Source organism: Phyllostomus discolor, chromosome 13, assembly GCF_004126475.2.
Source record: "Phyllostomus discolor isolate MPI-MPIP mPhyDis1 chromosome 13, mPhyDis1.pri.v3, whole genome shotgun sequence".
NCBI lineage: Eukaryota > Metazoa > Chordata > Mammalia > Chiroptera > Phyllostomidae > Phyllostomus > Phyllostomus discolor.
This window is the reverse complement of record NC_040915.2, coordinates 38,999,009-39,024,009: the sequence shown is the minus strand read 5'-3', so window position 1 is coordinate 39,024,009 and position 25,001 is coordinate 38,999,009. Positions and strand designations below refer to the sequence as shown.

Sequence of the window (25,001 nt, the reverse complement as noted above, 5' to 3'; positions counted from 1 at the left end):
ACGTACCAGGGGTGTGTGTGATAATGGGTGTGATAGTCCCCGACTGTGCACAAGAACATGCGTGCACACCGTACACGGGAGCACATTGCACACAGCCGAATGCGGTAAGTCCACTGGGACGGCCGCGTCCTGTGCTTGGTGACAGTCGGGCGCCCAGTGGACAAGGGTGGTGCCGTGACCATGGACCGAGCCGTGAGGAGACCAGCAGGTGAGGCCATCCACCCGGGCTTCTTCAAGCAGCGTCTTCCAGTCAGCACGGAGGGGGGAGGTGAGAGAGAGCCAGAAACACGCGTCGTGCGCGAGCTCGGCTCTGTCCCGCCCCAGCCCCGCAGAGCGAGCGACAGCGCCGCATCCAGGGCCTCGTCCGTCCGTCCCAGGGCACTCGGCCATGTGCATGTCAGCCGCAGGCGGGGGGTCCCCGGAGGGCCTGCGCACTGGCCCTGAACTCCGGGAAGGCCAGGCGTTTGCTCTTCCAGGCGAATCAGATTCTCATCCCACTTGGTTTTCCAAACTGCAGACTTTGGAGCTCAACTTGCGAGTTTTATGAACTTGTAAATCTGGCTTGTTTTAAACCCGCTGTGTCCCCACAAAGGGATAAGGCTATCCCTAGGAAGATGGCCCGGGGGACCCCCACGGCGACCCCTCCCATGGACCCTCTCCTGGGGGGGACCCCCCCCCCCCCACCTGTCAGAGAGCAGGTCTGGCAGCACGGGCCTGCGTCTGCAGCCTCTGTGCTCGGTTTCTAGATGCCGTAGAAAAACGTCTTAAACCTTTAGTAGAAGTAGAACTTCCAGGCTATAAATATCTAAGAATCCTTTGGTTGGGGGGTATTATATGTACAAGTTTTCCAAAACCATCTCCCAAGCAGCCTGCTGCTTCTGTGCTGACCTCCCAGACCCAGAGTCCCGGTGCCCGTGGCCCCGGGAACAGCTGGTGGCCCCCACGCCCCCCGCTGCACTGGAACACGGTGGGAACTCGGGGCCGGGGGCCGTTTCCGTCCCTCCCTCCGTTGGTCCTCATCTAATAACAGCCGGACGCATGCCGTCGGCCACCTGTTACGGCCCGGCGTACCCTGGCCTGGTGACTCGCCCCAGGTCCCCCACTCACTGTCCCTGCCACCTGCCCCCAGACCACGTCTGTCCAATTTTGGATCCGCGCCTTCAGCCACGGCCGTGCCGTCGGGTCTGTGCCGGTGCTGTTCGTCAGCGCGACGTCATGTGCCACGTCTCACTCGGGGCCCGTTCGGCGAGCTCGTGGCACACGCCAGGCACCGCGTGTGTTTCTGACGTCGGTACCTGGGCTGCTTCACCGCACGCTCACCGCAGCCCCACGAGGCCCCCCGATGGGGAGGGCAGGGCTGGGGTCAGGAGGTTTGCCCGGAGACGCAGCGCTGAAAAGTGTCCTCTCACTCGGCCCCCCTCCGGGTGGAGTTCAGGCTCTGCGCCCAGCTCCCGCGGCCATGCCTTAGGGGCACTCTGGCCGCTCAGACTCAGGGTCCAGGTTTGGCGTGTGCGGGGGAGGCCAGTGTGGCAAGGGTGGGGTTTCTTTCTCGAGTGTCTATTTACATCAGGGAGAAGTGGGTGCGCCGTTCGATGCTCTGACAGCTTCTCGGGTGGAAGGACAGGTGCTGGGGTCCTGCCTTAAGGACGAGAGGGAGCTGAGGGTGAGTGACAGCCGCGTCCCTGATGCTCGTGCCTGGTTGAGTGGGGCCCCAGCCAGCCTTGCGTGGTGCTCTCCAACCCGGAGCCGCCCAGGGCCGGCCCCAGGCCCCGCAGCTTTGGCCTGCCTCCAGGGGCCCCTGGGACATGCCCAGATGGGAGCGGGTGCCTAAGGGTGCCGCTTTAGGGCTAGAATGTCCTTGAACGTGGTCTTGGGCGAGGTGTCACGCCCCACAACCACCCCGTCTGGATGTCCGTGTCAGCGGGTTGAGCACGTTCACCGCTGTGCAGCCGTCGCCACACTCAGGCCGAGAGCGTGTGTGACCCTGGACGCCCAGTGGACGGCACCCTCTGCGCCTGCCCCCGCCCACCACAGCCACCCACTGCTGGCAGTGTCTAAATCAGGGCAAGAGCTTTGTAGCAGCCGGAGAGCTGGCCTTGCTGGGTCCACCGTGGCTCGTCCAGAGCCCCCTGGCCGCGGGGCGGTGACCTCCAGCGTGCAGGCCTGTGGTGTGCCCTTGGGTCTCAGGCGAGCGTGGAGCACACTCGTGAGAACAGCTCTCGTTGCAGCGCATGCTCAGTAAGACCCCGGGTAGGACCCTGGACCAGAATGAAAACACTACAGGGAGAGTAACGCACACTCCGCCCACGCCCCGGGGTGGGGGGTCTCCCCCCCCAGTAGGGAACGGTCTGCCTCAGCATCATTCTGGGGGGAGCGAGTGAGGAGGTGCTTCTGAAGCAGCCACTGCAGTGGGCAACACGGAAGTGCTGGTGGTCAAACCTTCGCCGGAGACGGACCGTCCAGTAGGAAACTGTCCCGTGATGCCAGCCGCCGATGGCACTAGACTGTGCTGCTGGCCACACGCCCGAGTCCCTGGCCTGGGACGCCGCCCCGTCTGCCCGGACCTCCGACCGCGTGCACACCGCGTCCAGCCCCAGCCCTGTGAACCGGGGAGAATCTCACAGGCGGCCTCTGCCGCGCACAGCGCCCTCTGTGGTTAGCGGGCGGGTCACACCCCCTGCCGCCGCGGTGCCCGCGGGGCGTCTCCAGGCCTCCCTTCATGCACAGGTGGGCGGTTCTCAGGGGCCCCAAAGGCAGACGTCAGGCTAGGGGGTGGGGGACAGGGACAAGCTCCGATGCTGCGCCCTAGCCCCCCCACCCCCGCCCAAGGCTGCGAGCTCAGGCTGGAGCCTGGGTTTCAGAGCCCCGGGCCTGGCCCTTACCCCGGACACGAACCCTCTCTTGTCTCCACCCTGCACCCCGTTCTCCCCGATTCCCCGTCTGCCTTGTGACCTGTCCTGGGCTGAAGCCACATCCTCTTTCTGGGCGGCCTGGGTGACTTGGTAGGACGTGACCTCAGCCCGCGCAGGCCCTCGTGCGGCGCAGCAACGGACACCCGGTGCGGCCCCGTGCGCAGTCGGGGACGTGAGACTCATCCGCAGCACTCGGGTGGGGGGGGGAGCCCATGGCAAAGGCCCCGGAGACTGTCCCCAAACATCTGTCACTAGTGCTGCCGCCCCAGCCACCCCCGCCACCCCCGCGGGGCAGGTGTGCGCGCGCACGCACGCACACACACACGCGTGTCTGCCCTCCCGGGCGCAGCCGCGTCAGCCTGGTCAGCTCGCCTGCAGGGGGCGCCAGCCGCACCTCTGGCCCCAGACGCTGTCCTGCGTTCTCTGGCGCGGGGCTCCCAGCCCACCCTGGACAGGATCTGCGGTGGCAGGTGGCCCTGCGACCTGCGAAAGCCCCGGGCCTGGAGAGACCGCAGGCCTCAGAGCGCTCTCAGGAAGAGGCGTGATGTAACCCTCTGACCGGAGGACTGGCGGAGGAAATTTCCGTCGGGCCCCGGGGACGGGAAAGCTCGGGGGAAGGGCGGCAGCGTTCCTGCCACTGCAGCTGGGAGACCGGCAGGCAGGGCGGTTCTGGGGAGCTGGGGGCCCTGAAGCAGAACCGCAGGGGCGCTGCTGACCACCCACATCAGGCGCCCCGCCCCCCACCCCGCCCTTTGGGTGTGCTGGCTGCTGCTCCCGGAACCCAGAGAGCGCCCGGCAGGGGGCGGTGTCGGGAGAGCGGCCCGGTCCCTGTGTTCTGAGTGTGCGCCTGTGGGTCGGAGTGCGCCCGGGGCTCCGCGCTGGCTGCCCGGTGCCGCCTTTGACCCTCCGCTCAGCGTCTGGGAGAAGCCGTGCTGGTGGGCGGAGCCGTGGGGGTCGCTGCCCTGCTCTGTGAGATGCCGCGGCTCTCGGGGCAGGTGCCCACGCTGCTGAGTCAGAGTGGGAGCAGTGGGTCCCCGAGGGCAAGGCGTCGGGGAACCCCGAGGCCACTGGGGCCCTTTTTCTAGCTCTTCTCATCTGGTCGCTGTGCAACCTATTCTTAAATCTTGGTTTTTGTTTTTCGTGGTTTTTTTTTTTTTTTAAGATTTGATTTATTTTTGAGAGAGGGGAAGGGAAGGACAAAGAGGGAGAGAAACATCAGTGTGTGGTTCCCTCTTGCGCGCCCCCTACTGGGGACCTGGCCAGCAACCCAGGCCTGTGCCCTGACTGGGAATCAAACCGGTGACCCTTTGGTTCACAGGCCAGCGCTCAATCCACTGAGCCACACCAGCTGGAGCAAATCTTGTTTTTTAAAGACTATTTTACTAAGAGAAAAAGAGGGTTCAAATGAAGGGGATGTTTGCCGTGTCCCTGGGAGGCTGGAGGTGCGCTCGCCGCTCAAACAGCGTGGCTGAAAGACCCGAGCGGGAGACGGCGGCCTGTCCCAGGTGTCAGTGGCACCACCTGGCCGCCCTTCTCAGCTGAGCGGTGGTGCTCGGAGGTGGGTGTTTACCTGCGTATTCCCGAGCCCCCCAGCCCCCTTCTTTGCAGAGAGCCTCTTCTGAGCAGTTGCTGCAGGTGGGTTGCGTCACCTGTGCCCTCGTGGGTGGCCTGCTTTTATTCAGGTCCTTGTCATTAACTGAGTCATACGGTCAGCACTTGTTGATAACTGGTCAGCTTAGACACTGGACGGCCTGCTGGGCACCCAGCACCCCGATCTGGCCAGGCCCGATTCCCCCCAGGTGGACGCCTTGGGCTCACTGGCACGGGGGCCCCGGCAGCCGGCCGGCGTTGGCTCGTTAGCCTGGGGGCCTCTGCCGTAGAGAAAACCGGGCCGCGGGTTGTGGAGCCCAGAGCTGACCGTGAGGCCGGCCACCTGGACTGTGCTTGTCCCGCCCCCACTCCCAAGGCCCTGGCCAGCAGCTCCCGGTGGTGTGGCCGCCTTGGCGACGCACCGTCGGCTTCGTGTCTCTCGGTCACTAATGTCACTGTGGCTACCGTGCTCGCAGCACCTCGGGTTCCCACGAGCGGTCCCCGGGGGGCAGTGAGCCCCACGTGGTGTGGCAGGAAGTAGCTGTCTGGAGACGCCGTCACGGGTATTTGTCTGGGGATGCTCGCCTCTCTCCTGTCCGCGTGCCCGTCAAAGGGAAACCAGCGTCGGCGCCGGTTCGGGCCCCGATGAGGGCAGAAGAGATGGGGGCGGGGGGCGGCACAGCGGTCCCGGCGCGGCTGCCAGCGCCACATCACGTGGTCCCCGCTGCCTCCTTGGACCCGGCGCTTCCGCCGCCTGGCGCCCCCCTGCGGCCGCCTCGGGCCTCACGCAGCGCTCTCCCTCCCTCCGCAGGTGCACCTTCCGCTTCCCCAGCACGGCCATCAAGATCCAGTTCACGGCGCTGTTCCAGCAGGAGGAGGCCCCGGCCTCGCCCCTGCGGCCGCTCTACCCGCAGATCTCCCCGCTGAGGATCCACATTCCGGAGCCGGACCTGCGCAGCCTGGTCAGCCCCATCCCCTCGCCCACCGGCACCATCAGGTGAGCGGCCCCGCCCCGGCCCCGGGGCGCCATGTGGGGACGGTCCGAGGGTGGGGGGAGGGGCAGCACCCGCTGTCCTCTCCGGCGTTGGACCGGTTTGTGCCGCAGCGCGTGCGCGCGGGAATGCTGACTCCGCTTGAAGAGCAGCAGGGGAGCCGGCTGCTCAAACGGGGCTCCGCAGAATTCTCTGTCCGAGGGGCCACCGCCTGCTCCGTCACTTTGTTCGCTTGGCCGGCTGGGTGTTCTGTGCCTTGGCCTTTTAAAGCGGGCGCGGGCGTTGCTTTTCGGGACACTGGGAATATCTGGAACAGTGTTCCTGCGCCAGGACCTGCGGAAGTTGGCGGACACTCTGTGAAGTTCTAGAAACTGATCTAGACTGTGAAGAAAGGAGAGTCCCCAGACTGTCACCCCTGGCGGGGGCCGCAGTGCCCTTGGGGGCGCGCCAGGAGAGGTCTGTGTGCGGGGTGGCCCGGTGCCCGACGCCCCCTGCCGCCCGCCCCTCTGTCACAGCGCGAGGGAAGGCGTGTTTTGCGGGGTGAGACTCGGTCCATTTAAGCTGGTTTACTGCTTCGCCACAGACATCTTAAGACACACTGGCTTCTTTTCCTCTTCTGTGTGTGTGGCCCTGACGCCGCCGTGACCGCACGTGCCTGTGGTGACGGCACCCCGGCTGCTGCCGCAGCCCCAGGCGCATCCAGCGGGGAGGGCACGGCGCCCCTCTGCGGGGGTCTCGGATCCTCGGTCGCATCTGTGAGCCGCGCTTGCAGACCCACTGCGCTCCCAGCGAGTTCTGCTGTCCCATGTGTCACGAGGCTCCAGGCCCGTCTCTAGCCCACGGCCCTCCCTCGGGGGTCGGTCCCTGGGTCTTGCCCCTTCCCAGGGTCACGGTGGGAACCACGTGCTGCTCACTCCCTGCGACAATCAGTGCGTCACGTGCGCCTGGGTTTTCTGCCCGGGGCTTGCCGGCTGCGCGCTGGGAGCCGCGCACGTGGAGTCGTTTGCCCCGCCCCCTGGAGCGGGGGTGGGGCGGGGGCAGACGTGTCTGTCTTCTGCTGGGAGCGAGCTCGGGGCCGCACTGCACTCGACCCGCACGCCCAGTCCTGGCCCGAGTCCAGTCGGTGGGAGGCCTGGGGACAGGGCCCCTCGGCCCCGCTGGGCCTGGTCTTTGTGGCCGTCGGGGAGGCCCGAGCTCTGTCTGGGCGGCCAGCATGCGTGACGTTCCGTCCGGACCGCAATGACGGTGACCAGTAACAGCTCCCAGAAGCCCGGCGTGCAGCCGCGGCGGATGGCGCCCCCTGGAGCTCGTATCACGAACTCCCTCGTGGGTCCTCGCTGCTCCTCGGACGTCTGGCCCGAGTCTCGTGCAAAACACGGTCGCTGTGAAAACGCCCCTCCACGCACCCGCGTGTGCCACTTGCACGCACAGAACCTGCGCGTAGTGAAGTGACGCTGCGGCTTTGGAAGCCAGTCCAGCGGTGCCCCCGAGGGTTGAACAGTGTCACCCCGGGGCCCCCGAGCACTGGCCCTGCGGCCCACCTGAAAGCAGGGACCGCCACGGGGCTCACGGCCACATTGTTCGTGATCGCCCCAAAGTGGAGACGGCTCAGGGGTGTCTCAGCTCACGAGCAGCCACCGGGACGGGGCCCACCCCACAGGGCGTGTGGCTCGGCCATGAAAGGCGCGCCGAGTATGGGCGGTCCTGGTGAGCGTCCCGCTGGGTGGTGGGGCCGGGTGTGGAGCCCCACGCCCTCGCTGTGCCGGTGCGAGCCGTGCCGCCCAGGCAGCCCCGCGGGGACAGAAGGCCGGTGCGTGGCCACCGCGGCGGGGCCTTCGGGGGGGGCACTGCGGTTGTCACGGGCTTCTTCCCTCGCGGAGACAGCGTCCTGGCCCTCGATGGCCACGGTGGTCACCCAGCTCTGGGGATGCACGGACACCGCAGCGCTGTGCCCTCGGGGTGCGGCGTGTGTGATTGCATCTATCTCAGTGAGGCCGAGGGGCCATGGCATTGACCCTCCACCCAGCCGCCCCTGAGAGCCCCTGCAGGGACGGCACCAGGGTGTCACCGGCCTGGTCCAGGCGCGGGTGCTCTCCACACCCCAGGACAACCGTGGCGGGCGGCAGGCGGTCTCAGACAGAGCGGGTTATTACCAACGATGTGTAATCCAGCCGCATGGGTGCTTTTCGGAAAGGAAACGTGTGTGGTTTGCACCAGGAGAGCTTTCCGTGCAGGCAATGTGTTTCCCAGGCACGGCTCAAACAAGAACGGGACCCGACTGGTGGAGAGGCTCAGGCAGTGAAGCCGCTTGGGCTCGCGGGAGGCGGTGGGGCTCGGAGGGAGGAGGAGGTGTTTTCCCTGAGAGGAGCCCGGCCAGCGTCGGGAGCTGTCGTCCTGCAGGCAGGCCGTCGGCCGCCCGACCGCCCTGGTTGATATTTAACTGGCTCTGGGGGCCGAGGGAGCCAGAGGGCGCCCCACCACCCCGCCCCACGGGGACTGGCTTCTTGTTTCCCCCTGGTGAGGTGTTTGCGGAGCCAGCGGCACCTTCGGGACCGGCTTCCTCACGTGAGGGCCTTTGATCGGGTGTCAGGGGGAGGGTCCCTGTTGACACCCTCTCATCCTGGCGCTGTGGAATCCAGCGCCTGCCGTGTGGCAGAAACCTCAGAGGCCCTGAGGTTTCCTTGCCGGGACCCTTTGCATCAGAGGGAGGGGCCTGAGTATTACTGACAAACAGCCCGGCCGCCCCTCCTGCCTCCCGGGGAATCTCTGCGGAGACAGAGGCCGGCGGTGGCAGCTGGGAGCTGCGGGGCAGGCGCGGCCCCCGTCCGAGGAGGCGCCCTGGCGGGGCGCCCTGGCACCCGCAGCCGCCCAGCAGCCCGGCCCTTTCTAAGAACTCAGGCCACGGCCCCTCCTCCCGTCTGTCTCCTAATTTGGTGTGGCTGTGCCCCGCGCGCCCCATTGGCCAGCGCAGCCCTGCAGTTTGGAGACCTTGGCTGGGTTGGTTTCCTCTCCCTGAGCCGGTTTTCACTGGCACCTGCCCTGAGTCCCGGTCTTCTCCGAGATCTGGGAGTGGCTGCGCCTGTGGGAACCCTCCCCCCCACCAACAAACAGCCCCGCCCACCCCGCCCCCCTGACCCAGCCACCTCCCACCCGCCCCTGGTTTTTTGTTTTGTTTTTTTGGTGTTTGTTTTTTTGCTTCCCCTGCATTGCCAGGCCCGGGTGTGTGCCTGTGTGCTTGGAGTTTTTTTTTTTCCTCCCTTTTCTCACCGTGAAGTACTCCACCCAGAAAATGAATGAACTTTCTTTGAAATAAATCCTGCTGTCTTAAGCCGTGTTTTGTTCACCCCCCACCCCCCCATTTTGTAAAGAAGTAAGTGGTGTTCACAGCAAAGAAGTCGGTTCCTCCTTCCCTGGGCAGGCGCGGAGACCAGTCCGGGAGGCGATCCTGGGGCAGCTGCAAGGAAGCCGCTGCGATCGACAGGGGAGAGGCGCGTCCCAGGAGGAGAGTAACCAGGTGTTACTCCTAAGAACGATGTTTTAGAAGCTGCTTAAGAAAGCTTTCCTTAGCCCTGGCTGTCATAGCTCAGTGGATTGAGCTCAGGCTGTGAACCAAAGTGTCGCAGGTTCGATTCCCAGTCAGGGCACATGCCTGGGTTGCAGGCCACAGCCCCCAGCAACCGCACATTGATGTTTCTCTCTCTCTCTCCCCCTCTCTTCCCTCTCTAAAAATAAATAAAATTTTTAAAAAAGAAAGTATATTGCTATGCAATATTTAAAAAAAAAAAAAGAAAGAAAGCTTTCCTTGACCCTTCTAACACAGAGAACAAAAAGGATAGTTTGTTCCTAGTTTGCAGGGTAGCAGGACACAAACAAAACATGGCCGCTGACTCCGGTATCGGAACCACCTGTGACCCGGCCCCGGCGCTCCCCTGCGGAGGAGACACAGGCCTGGCTGTTTGTTTTGCTTTACCAGGTCACCTCACCCCGGGGTTCGGGTGTCGTCAGGTCTGCGTTGTAAGTGCTTCTGTTCCGTGGCCGGTGTGGCTCCGTGGACTGAGTGCTGGCCTGCGAGACAAAGGATCGCGGGTTCGATTCCCACCTGCGTGGGTTGCACGGGGCAGCGTCCCCATGGGAGGCATGCAAGAGGCAACCACATATTAATGTTTCTCTCCCTCCCTCCCCCTCTAAAACAAGGGTTTTTTTAAGTGCTTTTGTTTTTCTGGCCAACTCGGGATTTGTCCCGAAGGCTGCAGCCCGTGCTCTGTTCTCAGCCTGACCGCACACAGGCCTCCCTGCTGGCTGTCTCGGGGGGCCCCCCCATGTGTGGGTCCCCTGGGAGCCCCCTCTTTCCTCTCCTGTACCTGCGGCCGCCCCGCCCCAGCCCCTCCCAGCCCCTCCCCCGCCCGGTCCCTTCCCCCCTCCGGAAACTTCGGAGAGAAGGGCGGTCCTTCCGCGTCCTGTGTATCCCCCTCCCCCTGGTCCCCCCCCCACCGGCGCGCTCCTCGGCCCCCAACTGTTGAAGGAAGTGGGGCGGGGCCTGTCCCCGTGTCTGTGGCGGTGCCACGGGCGGGGCGCCCCGATCCGGGCACACCTCAGGGGCCCTTTGAAGGCAGTTACTGTTTTCTTGGGTGTGCCTGCCCGGCGACGCCCAGCCTGTGTGGGCACCCAGTGCCCCAGGGCCCCTCCCAGGCCGCAGCTCCGGGAGGCGGGAGACGCCCTCCTAAGTCTGCACGAGGAGGGTGGGCCCACACTGAGGTGTGTGCGCCGGGTTAGGCCCCGGCCGAAGCATGGCAAACCCTAGACAGGCATCATGCACGTCTGCACGTACGTCGTACTGGTGTGCGCCGGGCCAGCGCGCAGTGCTCCGCCCCCACCCCGGGGAGGCGCGTGGGGCGCCCGTCCGCCTGCACTTCCATGTTTTCCCTTCACTCCGTGTCTTGGTGCTTCCCGTGTCGCTGCGTGTTGGCAGCTGCACAGCGGCCCATCTCATGGGTATGCTGTGTGCGGCCCCTACCGAGGCACGCGTGGGCTGCACCCTGGTCCCCCTCTTTCAGGCCGGACTCGGCCGCCTTCCCAGGGGTCAGTAGCGGTCAGCCGTCTGACGCTGCCCCCGGAAATGCCTGGGCACGTTCACCCAAGGCGCCAGAATTCTCAGATTTGGTTCTGTCCTCTGAAGTGTGTGTGCCCTTCGGGGTCAGAGCCATGGTAGGGTCCGTGATGACGTGGGAACCGCTCCGCGGTGAGGCCCAGCTGCTGAGGCTGGGTGCCCAGCCCCCCCCCTCATCTGCAGCGACCCCGCCTCACAGGGCAGGACACCCCGGTGCAGAGCGGCTGAGCAGGGGGCCAGCTGGTGCGGCAGGGACAGCGCGTGAGGACGTGTTTTGTTCCTGGTTTCAGGAGGTCCCTTTTGATTGTTCTCATCAAAGTAATGTGTGCACGTGGTGTAAGGATTGCGCCGATTTCCCCAGAATTCTGATGACAGAATGGCGGTGCCCTGGCCACGCCCTGCCGGTGCCCCCCGGCCAAGGCCCCCAGCTTCTCGCCTCTGCGTCCCACGTGCACCTGTGCCGGCTCCTCAGGCTGACTTCTGAGTGGTCCCCACTCCCAGCAAAACACCCCGAGAATGTCGGCCCGTTAGAGTTGCCTTTTCCTCAGGGTAACCATCTGGTGTGCTAAGAACTGTCAGTTTGGTTACTGTTGGTTTGGTTACTGTTGTGATTCCTCTGTGTAACCGTTAGTTTGGTTACTGTTGGTTTGGTTACTGTTGAGATTCCTCTGTGTAAACTGGTGGTTCATTTACTGTTGAGATTTGTCAGTGTGACTGGTGATTTGGTTACTGTTAGTTGGTTACTGTTGGTTCGGTCACTGTTGCGATTCCTCAGTGTGACTGGTGGTCCGGTCACTGTCGAGACTCCTCAGTGTGACTGGTGGTCCGGTCACTGTCGAGACTCCTCAGTGTGACTGGTGGTCCGGTCACTGTCGAGACTCCTCAGTGTGACTGGTGGTCCGGTCACTGTCGAGACTCCTCAGTGTGACTGGCGGTCCGGTCACTGTCAGTGTGACCTTGACCGTGCAGCAGTCACAGCGTTCACCACCCTTTTCCCGACTGGCGCCCCGGCTTGTGCCCGCAGGGGTCACGTGACCGGTTCTGTGCTCGGTCAGACCTGCAGGCCCCAGGACCAGCCCACCCCGCCCTCTGCCCAGAGCGAAGGCCCGTCACTGGCACCTTTGCTGAAAGGCCCCCCCTCTGTAGTTCCAGCCTTCCCGCCGCCCTGACCCAGGTGGCACCTGGGGCCCTGGGGAGCCCCTGGCCCTGGCCCCACAGTGTTTCCTTCCCCCGTCTGCCCCGCTTTATTAGAGGACACCATCCTGTCATTTTTGAAAATGGGATCAGAGAGATAAACTTTTTTTAACTTACAATGCTCATGGATTATTATCCTCCACTCACACCAAGCAGGTGATTTTACTGTGCAGAGAAGCCTTTCCCTTGTCCTTTGCATCATTTCCTAGCCTCGGGTGCCGCTGTTAAGAAGTTAACGCTCCTCTGACCCCTGACCCTTGGTACACAGCGGTCCCCGGACAGGCTCGCACTCCCGTGTGCCCACGGCACAGGGCATCTCCGCGGCCGGCGGGCGTGTGCGGGGCCACTGCCACCCCGTCTGCTGTCACTCTGTCCCAGTGTAGCAGACGGGGCGCAGACACCTCTGGGTGTGTCTTGGATGGTCACAGGAGTCGTTCTAGGTCTGGGCTGTCCTGGGGCCAGCATGGGTGTGTCCTAGCAAGACGGGGCCCCACCCAGAGTGGCTGCCGGCAGGACCAGCCGGCCTTGAAGGGTCGCCACTTGGGACCCAAAACGGAAATGTGACTTCAGATCACCTCTCCTAAAAGGGGATCGGTGGTTGCCAGCTGAACACGCGTGTTCACCCTCACACCCACCTTGAATCTGAAGTCGGGGAGGGCATTCGAGTCACGTGACATCCAGGACTGCTTTATTGCACCCCGAATTCAGACTCCCCACACGCCTGGGCAGCTAGGGGTCCCCCTGAGGGGGGCGGTTCTTTGCGTAAGGCAGGCGCCCCCGGGGGACCTAGCACCTCTTCCGTCACCCCCTCAGGGACATGTGTGCACTTGGAGAAGCAAGCCCTCGTGTCGCTGACCGTAGGGGAGCGGGATGGAGCTCCCCCACGCCTGAGGCCGGGCTCCAAATTGAGCATCAGCGGCCCTGAGGCACCCAGCCCACGTGGCGTGTGGCCTGCCCCCTTCCCCTGACTGGGAGGTGTGGGCCAGGGCAGCGGTGCCGGGCGGCCCTGGGAGCCGTCCCACGGGGACGCTGAATGAGGCTCATTGAGAAGCCGGCCACTCCAAGGCCAGGAAGGCCGTGTGTGCCACGGCACGTCCCCTGGACGGCCCAGCACGCCCGTCCCCGCCGCGGCGTCACCAGAGAGGGTGTGGCGGCAGCAGCTCTGTAGAGAGGGGCACAGGGCGCCCGCTCGGCCCCTGTGAGCCAGCTCCGCAGCCGGCGCTGTCCTCCCCTGGGAAGGACGCCACCCGAGACCGCTCTGTGGAGGGGCGGCCTTCTCTCTGCATGTTGCCGTCTGAGGTTTGGACGTGAACTCTCTGGCCCTTGGCAGCGTAGCGGTGGGGGGCGGGCAGCGTGGCCCCGAGCCAGCCCAGGAGCCGCCGTGTCCCTCTCCTCCTGTAGGGCCCTCCCGTCGCACTGCGGGTGAGACCCCCGGGCCCCCTGGTTGGGCCTGAGCCCGCCCCCAGGAGGGCGGCGCGTTTCTGGGGGTCGGTCCTCAGCCACACGCTCCAGAGGAAGGCCCGGGGTTCAGTCAGGAGGGGCGCTGTCGGTGCCGGCTGGAGCGGGCGGAGCGGGCCGCAGCCCCGCACGGAGCGCCTCCGGGAAGAGCCCCCGCGTCGGGCTGCGCGGAGGCGCTCACGCCGGCAGGCGCCACCGGGCTCGGGGCCGCTCCCGCAGGGCACTTTGCACCTGGGCTTGTTCCCCGCGTTTATGGCCTCTGTTGGCTTTCTCCGAACATTTTGTGATAGAGTAACTTCAGGGCCAGTATTCCCATGAGGCTTGGTAAGCAAAGTGCGCTGCACAGTGGAGCCCTGGGCTTCAGGTGGGAGCAGCCTGGGAGGCGTGGCCAGAGGTGTCTCAGCCAGGTGCTCGGCCGGGCAGCCCAGGAGAGAGGGAGGAAGCCGCGGCTGCGGCCCCGGAGCGCTGGTCCCCTTCCTCTCCTGAGGCTTTCACCCGGCGGGTACCGTTCTGGCCTTTGCTGCGGGCGCCCCCGTGTGGACAAGTGCGCACAAGACAGCAGCCGGCCGCTGTCGGGCCCGAGGGTGGGGCAGTAACTGGTCCATCCTTTATCCAGGGCTGGCGCGCCGTCTCGGTAACAGAGGGGGGGGGGGGGACTGTCGTTAACCTGTCTGCCATCCGGGGAGGCCCGGTGTCCTACACCAAGCCCTGCGCTTCGGGATGGCGACTCAGGGCGTGCCCTTTCTCTCCGCAGTGTTCCCAACTCCTGCCCCGCGAGTCCACGCGGAGCCGGGTCCTCCGGCTACCGATTCGTCCAGAACGTGACCTCGGACCTGCAGCTGGCCGCAGAGTTCGCCGCGAAGGCCGCCTCGGAGCAGCAGGCAGACACGTCCGGAGGAGACAGCCCCAAGGTCTCAGCCCTCACAGCTCGGGGGGCTACATGGTCCGCGGGCGGGGCGGGGCCTCCAGCTCCCCCTCTGCGCGCCCCGTGCGCTCCGCCTGCCGGGGGTGCCGATGCGCGCGCCCGCGGTGCTTCCTTGCCGTTTCTGCCTCTCGTCTGCTGGCGACCAAACAGTCTCACGTGTTTTTAATTACAGCCTTTGAGAGGAGCAACAGTTTGTCGGTACATGCCCACCTGACAACGTTTAAAAAATACATTTCAGTGGAGTTCATTGTTACTGACTTTTGAAGTGTAGTTCATGTAAATCTAATGCACTCATTTTAAGCGCATACATACAGCTGACCCTTGGACAACACAGGGGCTGGGGGTACTGAGCCCCTGCATGGTCGAAAATCTGTGTGACTTTGTTTCCTTATTTCTTTAAGCCCAACCCCTTCACCTTCTTCAAACCCAGCCCCCACCCCCTCCCCTCTGAGCCTGTCGGTTCTCTAGGGTCTGTTTCTGCTGCTAGTTTATCTTGTTCCTTAGACCACGTGGGAGTGAAATCGGGGTAAGTTTTAAAACCAGTTTGTAGAGGAGGTGAGCAATCCCAGAAGGCATCACGAGGAAACCCGCACTTCCCTTCGCGCGGGGCGGAAGCCGCTCTTCCTCCGTTAGGCGAGCACGTGGCTGCCCCCCCACCCCACCCCCACCCCCACGCAGGACACCGGGTCTGGTGTAAGCAGCTGCGCGGCCGACCTCTTGTTCTCACCGGAAGCTTTCTCCGCTGGGAGGGGACACGCGGGCGGGTCGGACGTGGGAGCAGGCCCGGGGCTCCACGCGCTGCCTCCGCCCCCCCACAGGACGAGTCCAAGCCGCCGTACTCGTACGCCCAGCTGATCGTGCAGGCCATCTCCTCGGCGCAGGACCGGCAGCTCACACTAAGCGGGATCTACGCCCACATCACCAAGCATTACCCCTACTACAGGACGGCGGACAAGGGCTGGCAGGTGAGGCCCGCACCCTCCCGGGACGGTCCTGCAGCTTCCTCAGAGCGGAGGGGCACGGGACCGCGTCTGAAGCGGGCGGCGCCGGGGCGCCCAGGCCCCTCCCCCAGCTCCGGCGCTGTGCCGGGGCTGTGCCTGCGTCCTTGCATCGGCGTGCTCTGCGCGTCACGGTCATGTTGTCTTTGGTCACCCATGTGTGCAAACTGGGGGCGTGTTTGTGTGCGATCGTACGACCCTCATGCTCTCGGGTACGGCCAGCGAGTCCCACGCACCTGCCCGTCTCCACGGCTTCTTTGCCGCTGGCGGGGGGCTACGTGCGGATTTTGACCTGGGCGTGCTCCCCGGCCATGGCCGGTCTTTCTATGAGGAACAGTAGTGGTGCTGACCCCAGTCACCTGCGCACTTCCCCGCGGGACAGCTGCCCCGGCCAGCCCGCGGGCGCCCCGGCCGGCTCGAGCCCCGGGCTCCGGTCACCTGTGGTCTGTGTCCCGGTGTCTGGAGCGGGGCGGGTAGGCTGTGCCCTCCGGCTCACGCGTGACCGGGGGCCGTCTCTGCTTGCCCGCAGAACTCTATTCGACACAACCTCTCCTTGAACCGCTACTTCATTAAAGTGCCCCGCTCCCAGGAAGAGCCCGGGAAGGGGTCTTTCTGGAGGATAGACCCCGCCTCGGAAGCCAAGCTGGTGGAGCAGGCCTTCCGGAAACGGAGGCAGCGGGGCGTCTCCTGCTTCCGCACCCCCTTCGGGCCTCTGTCGTCCAGGTGAGCCCGGCACCCCCCAGCGGCCACCCTGGGGCCCCGCACGCTGTGGCCGCCCCTGTGCCGTGGGCGTGGCTTTGAGGCGTACGGTGGGAGGGGCCTCCGAGAACAGCTCCGCCTCCGTCCGTCCTCCACGGGCGGGGGGGGGGGGGGCTGCTGCGTCCCGCCCTCTTTGTTGTGGACTCATGGGGGGGGGGGGGGGGGGGCGGGGAGGTCTGTGCCTGTCCCACAACAGCTCACATCGTTACCCCGAAGGTGTGGCCACTTTTCTGGCGGACAGCTGGTCCTTTCGGGGAGTGACCGCTCAGGGTCGTGGCTTTGTCTGGGGCCACACCATGCAGTGTCCTCCCTGGGCTGGGCTTTCCCTGCTGGGCCGCCGTCAGGGCTGTCGCGTGGCAAGGTGTCACCCTGCAGCATCCGTGCGGGAAACCCCTCGTGGGGACAGGAGGCATGGGGGGGGGCCACACGAGTCTCCTCGTGTGCGCTCACTCCCGTGGTCCCTTCTCCCCGCATTCAGGAGCGCGCCGGCCTCACCCACCCACCCCGGGCTGATGTCCCCTCGCTCTAGTGGCCTGCAGACTCCGGAGTGCCTGTCTCGGGAGGGCTCCCCCATTCCTCACGACCCCGACTTTGGGTCAAAGTTAGCTTCCGTTCCAGAGTATCGGTATTCCCAGAGCGCACCCGGTAAGAGCGGTTTTGTCCCTGAGTCTGCTGGGGGGGAGGGGTGCGGGGAGCCTGCTGACCACGCCCCTCTTCCGCGCAGGCTCCCCCGTCAGTGCCCAGCCCGTCATCATGGCCGTGCCGCCCCGGCCTCCCAGCCTAGTGGCCAAGCCCGTGGCCTACATGCCGGCGTCGATAGTGACGGCCCAGCAGCCCTCGGGCCACGCGATCCACGTCGTGCAGCAGGCCCCCCCGGTCACCATGCTCAGGGTGGTCACCTCCTCCGCCAGCTCCGCCAACGGCTACATCCTCGCCAGCCAGGCCTCGGCAGGGGGCGCCCACGAGGCAGCGGGCGCGGCCGTGTTGGACCTGGGCAATGAGGCAAGAGGTAAGGGGCCACGGGTCGCTTGGCCCGGCCACCGGAAGGTGGGCTGTCACCCTGGGTCTTGGGGGCTGTGGATCCCGGTGTCAGGGCTCGGGCTGGCTCCAGGGCCGATGGCTCCGCCTCCTGCCCCTCCTCCCGGCCGCTGCTGTCCCAGGGGGTGTGCCCTTTGGAGTGAGCGCTGCGCGTCCTCCGGAAGAGTTTCTCCCGGGGAGCCAGCGCTTCGGGGCTCAGAGCCCCAGGTCACACCAAGCTGGGTGGAGGGGCTGCCTAAACGTGGAGGCCAGAGGATGAGCCCTCTTGAGCCCCCAGTGAGAAACCCTCAGAAGTCATTTAAGGTTGAAAATAGTCACCAGGTCGTGACCTGGTAACCTGGGTCCCAGGCCCAGCGGGCAGATCCTAGCGGGGCAGCCACATGCGGGGCCGGCAGGGCCCCTCCCCTCGGCAGAAGCAGCTGCGTTTGGGTGAGAGACAGTGTGGCTCTCAACGCAAATCATTTCACCCAAATTAATACATTTGTTTCCCGGATGACGTCGGGTCTGGATGAAGTTTAAAGTATCTGAACGTTGTCTAAAATCCTCCATGGGGGGTTCCTTCTCTCTGTCGGTGCCGGGAGGCCTCGGCCCGCTGTCCCCGCGGACAGCTGTCCGTCTGCCGCGGCTGCGTGGGCCGTCCTCACGCACCGTCCTCCCACAGGCACGGAGGAGAAGCCCACCATTGCGTTTGCCACCATCCCCGCCACCAGCCGCGTCATCCAGACTGTGGCCAGCCAGATGGCCCCGGGGGTCCCCGGACACACGGTCACCATCCTGCAGCCAGCAGCCCCCGTGAGCCTCGGGCAGCACCACCTCCCCGTCCGGGCCGTCACCCAGAACGGCAAGCATGCCGTCCCCACCAACAGCTTAGCCAGCAGCGCTTACGGTGAGGCCCACTGGCCTGTGCCCCCGCTTGGAGCTCGGGGCTCAGCCCGTAGTCACTGTGGCAGGGAGGATGCCTCCCCCCCGGTCAGCCCAGCCAGCCACGGCCACTGTCCCCCTGCAGAGCAGCGGCGCTGAGGTGACAGGGAGAGCAAAGTGCCCGTCAGAGGGCCCACTCCCGGCCGGGCGAGACCAGAGGCCCAGGGGGACACCCAGCAGCTCGCAGCAGGGACGGGGGTGGTGGGCCGGGGGTTCCACTCTCGGGTGGATGGTTCGGGACAGGCAGCATCTGCTAGTGACCTGCCCCCGGCTGTGGTCTCACAGGGGCAGCAGGAGCGAGGGGGCGCTGGAAGAGACTGGGGACGGCGTGCCCCGCGGGCAGACAGAGGACGGGGGTCGGGGAGGGGGACTCCCGGGAGTCCAGCCAAGGAAAGGAAGGTTGGCGGTGGTGGGAGCTGGTGGGACCGGCACCGCCGGGGCTGCCAGGGAGCGGGTTCTCGGGTCCGGGCCGTCGCACTGGTCCTGACCAGCTCCCTGACACCGGTCTCCTTTCCCCCCCGCGCCAGCCCTCACCAGCCCCCTGCAGCTCCTGGCGGCCCAGGCCAGCTCGTCGACGCCAGTGGTGGTCACCCGGGTGTGCGAGGTGGGGCCCGAGGAGCCCGCCGCAGCCGCAGCCTCAGCAGCAGCCAACGCCACCACCACCACCGCCACCACCACCACCAGCCCCCCAGCCACCGCCGCCACCGCCGCCACCTCTGCCCCCTCCACCGGGGAGCCCGACGTCAAGAGGCCCCGGCTGGAGGAGCCCAGCGGGACGGGGGCCGCGCAGGCCGGGGTGATCACGGCGGCCGGCCCGCAGGGGTCCGGGACCGGGGAGTGACGGCGCCCGTGGAGCTGGAGTGGGACGCACGCCGCGAGGAGTTGTGCCGCTGGACCCCGACGGCCGACACCACTGCCGCCCGGGACCGTGGCGGGAAGGCCCCAGGCTGCCGAGCGCGGTGCCCCTCGGACAGGACGGCCCAACCGCCTGCTCCCGCGCTCGCCCGCCCCGCCGCCTGTCCCCCGTCCCCGCCGTGGTCGGCACGGAAACACATAAACACGTTCAGACAGCCGATCGCCTGGTTCTGGGGCTCTTTGTTCCCCCCCCGAGCACTGTCCGCCCCCCCCGGCCCCCAGCTTGAGCAGCAGCCTGCTCCCCAGCGACCCCACAGACCAAGGCCCCCCAAGGGGAGGGCAGGGCGGCCACCCCCACCGCTGTCTGCTGTGGCCCGGAACCAGCCCGGGAAAGACGGGCGCAGTCGGACATCTGACGGTTCGTGGCATCCGCTCCCTGAAACAGGGACCTGGGAAGTATCGGATTGGCATTAACGGGGGGCGGGGAGGGGTCACTGTGGCTCTGGACCCCGAGAGGTTCTCGTTTGGTTGCAACATGGCATCGGCCTCACCGACATCTGAGACTGGCGCAGAGGGACCGCCCGTCCCGGAGGCTCCCACTGGGAGGCGGGTGCCCGCCGCCGTGGCGCCCTAGCGGGGCGGATCCGCCGCCCTGTCTGCGCGCTTCCGGGGAGTCGCCGGCTTCCCGGTGGGCACCGGAGGCGGAAAGCTGTGTGGAGGGCTCGGCCGATCTGCAGCCTCCCGCCCTCCACCTCCCGCCCTTCGTGCACCCACGTCACGGAAGGCCTGCCCTGCGTTCTCCGTGGTCCTGATGCCCCAGTGCCAGCGATCACCACGCACGCCGGGCCCGGAGCAGAGCCGCTCTCTGCCGCTTCACCGAGTCGTCTTAATTGCCCGCGGGCACCGGGGACAGGCACCAGCTGGGCCTCCCTTGCCCGGCTCTCCCTGGCGGGGCGGGGCCTGGGTGCATCTGGGCAGAGCCAGGGGCAGTGTGCTGCCGGTGGGGGAAGCCTGAGCTGTCAGGGTCACTGCGCCACGTGGGGTCGGCCTGGCCTTGCGGCTGCTCGTGGAGGACACTCTCAGGAAAGGCGAGGGGGCCTCTGGGAGGAGGCCCTGGCCCTACCACGGGGGGCACATCCGGAAACAGCGAACGCAGAGCTTCGGAAGTCCCGGCAGGCCAGCCCCCTTCCCGGCAAAGCCTGCCTGTCCTCAGCCTCCGTCTCCACCAGCAGCTGCCTGCCCGTAGCCCCACGCCCAAGGGCAGCGCAGCCTCTCTGCGGGCACCCGAGGGGACGAGCTGGCGGTCTCCCCGGCTGGGACCCAGTGGGCAGGCCTTGGCTCCGGAGGAGGGGACTGTGGGGCGACATCTCAAGGCAGCGCGGGCGTGACCGGCCCCAGCTCCCGGCCGCAGGGCCCTGCACCCACCACCGCCGGTCGCTGTGGACACGTGCAGAGCGTCCTCCGCCCGGACCGACCGGGCGTTTCCATGGCACTAACCCCTCCGTGGGGAATATGCTCTTCTGCGAGGTCCAGGCGTCTCGGACGGATGGGATGGATGGGATGCAGACAGCCGGCGTGCGGCCTCGGGCGCAGCCGCCGCCACAGGGGACGTGGGTCGCGCTCCGTTCCACGGCAGCGTCTCCCTCCCGTCATTTCCTGCAAACTCTTTCCCACGCGTCTGGTGCGTGCTTGCGCTCGGGGACGGGTGAGCTCGGGCCAGGCGAGGCCTCACCGTGAGGGTCCGCAGCAGCGAGGGGTCCCTGTCGCTTCGTTATCATTTCATCCGGGGACGCGTTTGCTCTCAGACCCCCGGGACCACCGCAGGTTCGCCTCCTCGGGCCGTGGCGGCGTCCGCAGAGACAGACGGGACCTCTGGCCGTGGGCGGCCGTCCGCTGGCTGCCCGATGTGGTGTCAGGCATGCCTCTGGCCCCTTGCTTTCCTGACCTTCGAGGTGTTTTTTTTGTCCGTTTTCACCGATGACCCCGCTCGATGGCCAGAGGCGCAGGGAGGGGGGAGGAGAGGGGGTGCGTGGAACGGGGGGCAAGGCCGGGTGCCGCCGGGCGTGTCCTGCCCCGCGGAGAGCTCCGTTTCTGCGGGGTCCGCCCCGACGCCAGGCAGGGAGGGGATGGGGGGCCCAGGCCCTGGGGAAGCCGCCACTGTGGTCCGCAGCCACCGAGCCCTGGACAGCTGGGTTCCCCGGCCACACAGCACGCCTGGCTGGTGCCGGCACGTGCCCTAGGACTGGCCACCGGCGGCCCCGGAATGGCCAGCGCCCAAGGAGGTGCTGCATGGCACAGCCAGAGCGGGGGCCCGGGGCCCTCGGGGTCTGGCGACCTGTGACCTGCCGTGAGCGTGGGCTGTGGAGGGCGGGCGACCCCAGCCAAGGTTGGGGCAGCGGAAGGTCAGTTCGGGCACAGTCCTGAGTCACTGCGGCACGAGGGTCCGAGAACCTTCTCTCGGGTCGCCCGGGGCCGAGTCTGGGAGAGGAGATGGGCCAGCTGGGGGGGCCCCAGGCGGGGCCCCTGCTGCTGTGGCTCCTCCCGAAATCTCACGCACACGCGCCGCCGGGGCCTGCTGACCGGCCAGCTCGTCACCCGGCACTGAGCACAGAAAATCAGCGCAGGGGAGGGAGTCACAGAGTCAGCCTTGTTCACGTAGGTGAGCGTCCCCCAGGAGACGATGCAGTGTGACGTTGGGAGTGACAGCGTTGTCCCCGAGAGCACGCCTCTGCGGCTCTCCTCCACAGGGAAGCTGTCCCGGGAGGCTGGACCCTGGGCAGGATGCACGCAGACCGGACCACCCCCCGCCACGGGCCCCCGCACCCTCCCGGGTCCGCCCAGCCCCTGTCTGGGTCTCTCTGCTTCAGAACCAAGCCGGGCGGGGGAAGGGGAGGAGGGTCCCTGAGTCACCACAGTGAGGACTCGGTGGCTGTCGGCCAGGAGGGACCGGGGTTTCAGGTTCCTGTCTGTGCCTCCCTGGTCCTGGCGGAATATCGGGCCAAGGTCACGGAGTCATTCCACGGATGCTGTCATTTCTTCCTGGAAGGCCCGCCCTCTGCAGGGGGCGCTGCGGGACCCGCTGTCTGTGGACGGAGCCCCGCGTGGGTGGTTCAGAGTCCGAGAGGAGGAGGAAGGTTTCCTTGGCTGGGGGCTGGCTTCTCACTTCACAGAGTCGGAGAGCGGACCACCCCGGGAACACGGACACCGAGCTGGGTGCAAGTGCCAGCTGGAGAAAGGCATCCTCCCGCGCTTCGGCGCCGGAAATCAGCCAGGACAGCCAGTGCAGCCGAAGGACTTGGTTTTCTCCAGAAGCTTCAAACTCTGCTTTGCCCTCGAGCGCCACCGGGGGTGGAGGACTGTCGCCATCGTGGGGTTCGCACCCACAGCCGGCCTCTGCACCCCCCAACCCCGCTGAGAATAGCTCCCCCAGATGCACTCCGGGGCGCCGTGCCCGTCAGCTGCCTCTGCCCCGACGCTGGGCACACCGTGCACTACTTGCTCTAGAATAAGTTACCAAAAATGAATGTGAGCCTCTGCCCGGGAGGAGAGCCGGAGCGGCCGCTGGAGCCCTGGGCCCACGTCCGGCCGCCACAGGGGCTCCCGTGGGCCTTCGGAGGGGGCGTTCCCCGCAGCCCCCCACTATACCTCTGCCCGGAAGGGACACTCCTCACTCAGAACTACCCGAGTCGCTCCGGCGTGCTGCTGCTGCTGCTGCTACGGGGGCGGGGTGGGCCTGCAGGTGGCCGGTGGGGGCGGGGGCTGGGATGAGGGGGGCAGGACTCGGCCGGCTTCTGTCCATTCCTTCCACACTGCTCTCCTGTGTTTTACAAATCCCTTTCGTTTTAAAGTTCCTCTCCCGGGGCCTTGCTTTCCATGCTCGGGTTTTTCAAGCGCTCGGGATGTGGCTCTGGCCCCGTGCGCACAGCTGGGAGGCTGCCACCTGCCTCTCCGTCCTGCGCCAGCGCTGCTGCCTGTGGGGTCGAGGGAGGGGCTGGGTCGGTGCTGGCAGGGGCCCCTGTGGGGTGGCGGCTGAGCCCGCCCGGCCACAAGGGGCCCAGGAGCACCGCCATCCTCTCCGGAGCTGCTGCTGCTGCTTCCCCTGCCCCCGCCCGCCACCCGACCCAGGGTGACAGTGGGGTCTGGGGACGCAACCCCAAGCACTTCTTCAGAGCTGAAGTCAGAAGCGGGCCCATGTCACTGTTCAGACAAAACGGTTCTAGTGTGAAAAAGGAAGGAGGGTCACCCGCTGAGCTGCCTCCTGACCCTGCGGGCTTCGCAGGCCTGTCTGGGGGCGTCTCCCAGAGGGGCCTCTCCGGCCGGTCTCAGCCCATCCCCCCACCCCCGCTCCGCCTTCGGGGCCCTGTCTGTGAGGAGGCCGACTGGGGTGGGAGCCGGGGGGTGCCACCTGGTGTGGGGCTGCGCCGGTTTCCCGCAGGGGTCGTGAGAAGGTTCTGGAGACACAAGGCAGTTAAACAGCGTTGAGAGGTCAGGAGGACTCGCTTCTCCAAGGCTGCCCGGCCGAGCCGCCATCACACTCAGGGGGTGTCTGCACCAGCCGCCGCGGGAGCCGGGTCCCGGGCGTGCGGCTCCAGCTGGTCAGCGACAGGAGGCCCTCCTGCCGGGGGCCTTCGTCGGGTGGAGCGCCAGGGGCTCACTACCAAGGCTCTGTTGCCACCAGGGGCGAGCACCTGCCTGCCCTTTCCTGCAGGGCTGAAGTGGAAATCTCTCCTTTGAATTCGTGAGCCGTGGGGGTCGCCCTCATGCTGGTGTTGGCTGCTCCCTTTTGGAGGAGAGCGAAGGGAGCAGCCACTTTACCTCGAGGCACCTCTCGCCAGGGCTCGGAGACCCACCCGCTTGTCATCCTGGCGGCCATTGGGAAAACGGGAAGGAAAACTCCGGGGCCAGCAGGTGGCAGCAAACAAGCTTCCTTGGTCTGGCTGGCCGGGTGCCGCTGGCTGCCTGGGACCCGCGTGTCCCCACAGGCGGGCGGCTTCAGGTCGCTCCCCCCAGGTTTCAGTCACCACGTCACCTGCAAGGGTGACCGGAGAGTCACCCTCGCCTTTCTGCCCCGACCCAGTTATTTTTTGAGTCCAGACAGAATTGGAAGAATCCTGGTCCTTCACGCTCGACTCGGGAAACTTCTCTGGAATAGTTTGCGAATTTGGTTCATCCCAACGTTGACTGGTGGTCGACCCCGTCAGAAATCACGGGCAGGGAAGCGGAGGGCAGGCCGGGCCCGAGTGCCACCCAGCAGCGCAGTCCGGCGTGCTAAGGAATGTGCTCTTCTCGGGGAGGTCCCACCTGCGGCAGGCAGACCCTGCCAGGCTGGGCTGTGCCCCGGGGCCCAGGGCGAGCCGCACCCCGGCCCCGCGCGGGGCTGAGCTGGATGGGGGTCTGAGGTCGGACTCTGAAACGGATGTCCTCCCCCTGCAAGGCCTGATGGGTAACACACTGCGCCTGTGGCCTCAAGCTCTCGGCCCCCACGTTTTGGGTGAACTGGTCCAGGTTTTTTCCTTTTAATCAGTAAGAAATGGGATTTAAACTCAAACATGTTAAGCTTGGCCCTCCCCTCCTTCCTGGTGCGTCTTAATTTACTCAGTTCAAATTCTGTCAGGACGGGGCGGGGGGCGGCGGGGAGACGGAGTGCACCCCGGACCCTGTCTCAGAGCCGCCGAGTGCAGGCCCAGCAGCTCAGCGCACGTGAGGGAGCACTGAACCCAATACTGAGATTTTTTTTTCCTTACGAGACTGCTAATTCTCCTGTAAAGGTAACGTGGGGGGGTGGGTGCTGTTAGGGTGGTGTGTGCGAGCGTGTGTCATTTTTTTTTTTTTACAGTGGCTGTCTAAAGTGTTTTTTACAATACGTTTAACAATCAATGCTTTAAGAGTATCCGTGGTATCCCACCAAGTGGAACTTCAGGTTCTCGAGCCTTGGGTGTGAAGATGAGGTCGTGTCGTGGCGTCTCACCACCTGCAAGCACGGTCCGGCCTGGGAGCCCGGGGAGGCGAGCAGACCCACCCGGCCCCGGCGGCAGGAAGCCAGCGCCGCCGTCGGGGAGACAGGCAGGCCCACGGCAGGGCCAGGCTGCATTTCCATTTCCAGTGGGATACAGTATTTTTTTAATAAGGAGCCATACTTTTTTTTAAAAGTTTGAGATATGAATGTGATTTCTAATTATATCAGACATTAATGTTTTAAAGCTATAACAAAAGTTTAAAATTTCTACTTTTTGTTTTTCATTTATTTTAACT

The 25,001-nt window shown here is 65.8% G+C and overlaps 1 protein-coding gene across 2 annotated transcripts in view; it reads left to right on the top strand.

Annotated features, from left to right (window-relative positions):
• Positions 1–18,969, top strand: part of FOXK1 (forkhead box K1) — a 44,451-nt gene extending 25,482 nt beyond the window's left edge. The window contains exons 2-10 of one of the 2 annotated variants that reach the window (XM_036013702.1): positions 5,314–5,499; positions 14,008–14,164; positions 14,997–15,143; positions 15,706–15,899; positions 16,414–16,580; positions 16,660–16,944; positions 17,635–17,859; positions 18,422–18,568; positions 18,602–18,969. In XM_036013702.1, the coding sequence (XP_035869595.1) occupies positions 5,314–5,499; positions 14,008–14,164; positions 14,997–15,143; positions 15,706–15,899; positions 16,414–16,580; positions 16,660–16,944; positions 17,635–17,859; positions 18,422–18,568; positions 18,602–18,735 (1,642 nt within the window). In that variant the 3' untranslated portion in view covers positions 18,736–18,969. Of the gene's footprint in view, positions 1–5,313; positions 5,500–14,007; positions 14,165–14,996; positions 15,144–15,705; positions 15,900–16,413; positions 16,581–16,659; positions 16,945–17,634; positions 17,860–18,421 lie in introns of both variants that reach the window. The other variant, XM_028527278.2, reaches the window with a different exon arrangement.
• The last annotated feature ends 6,032 nt before the right edge of the window (positions 18,970–25,001 follow it).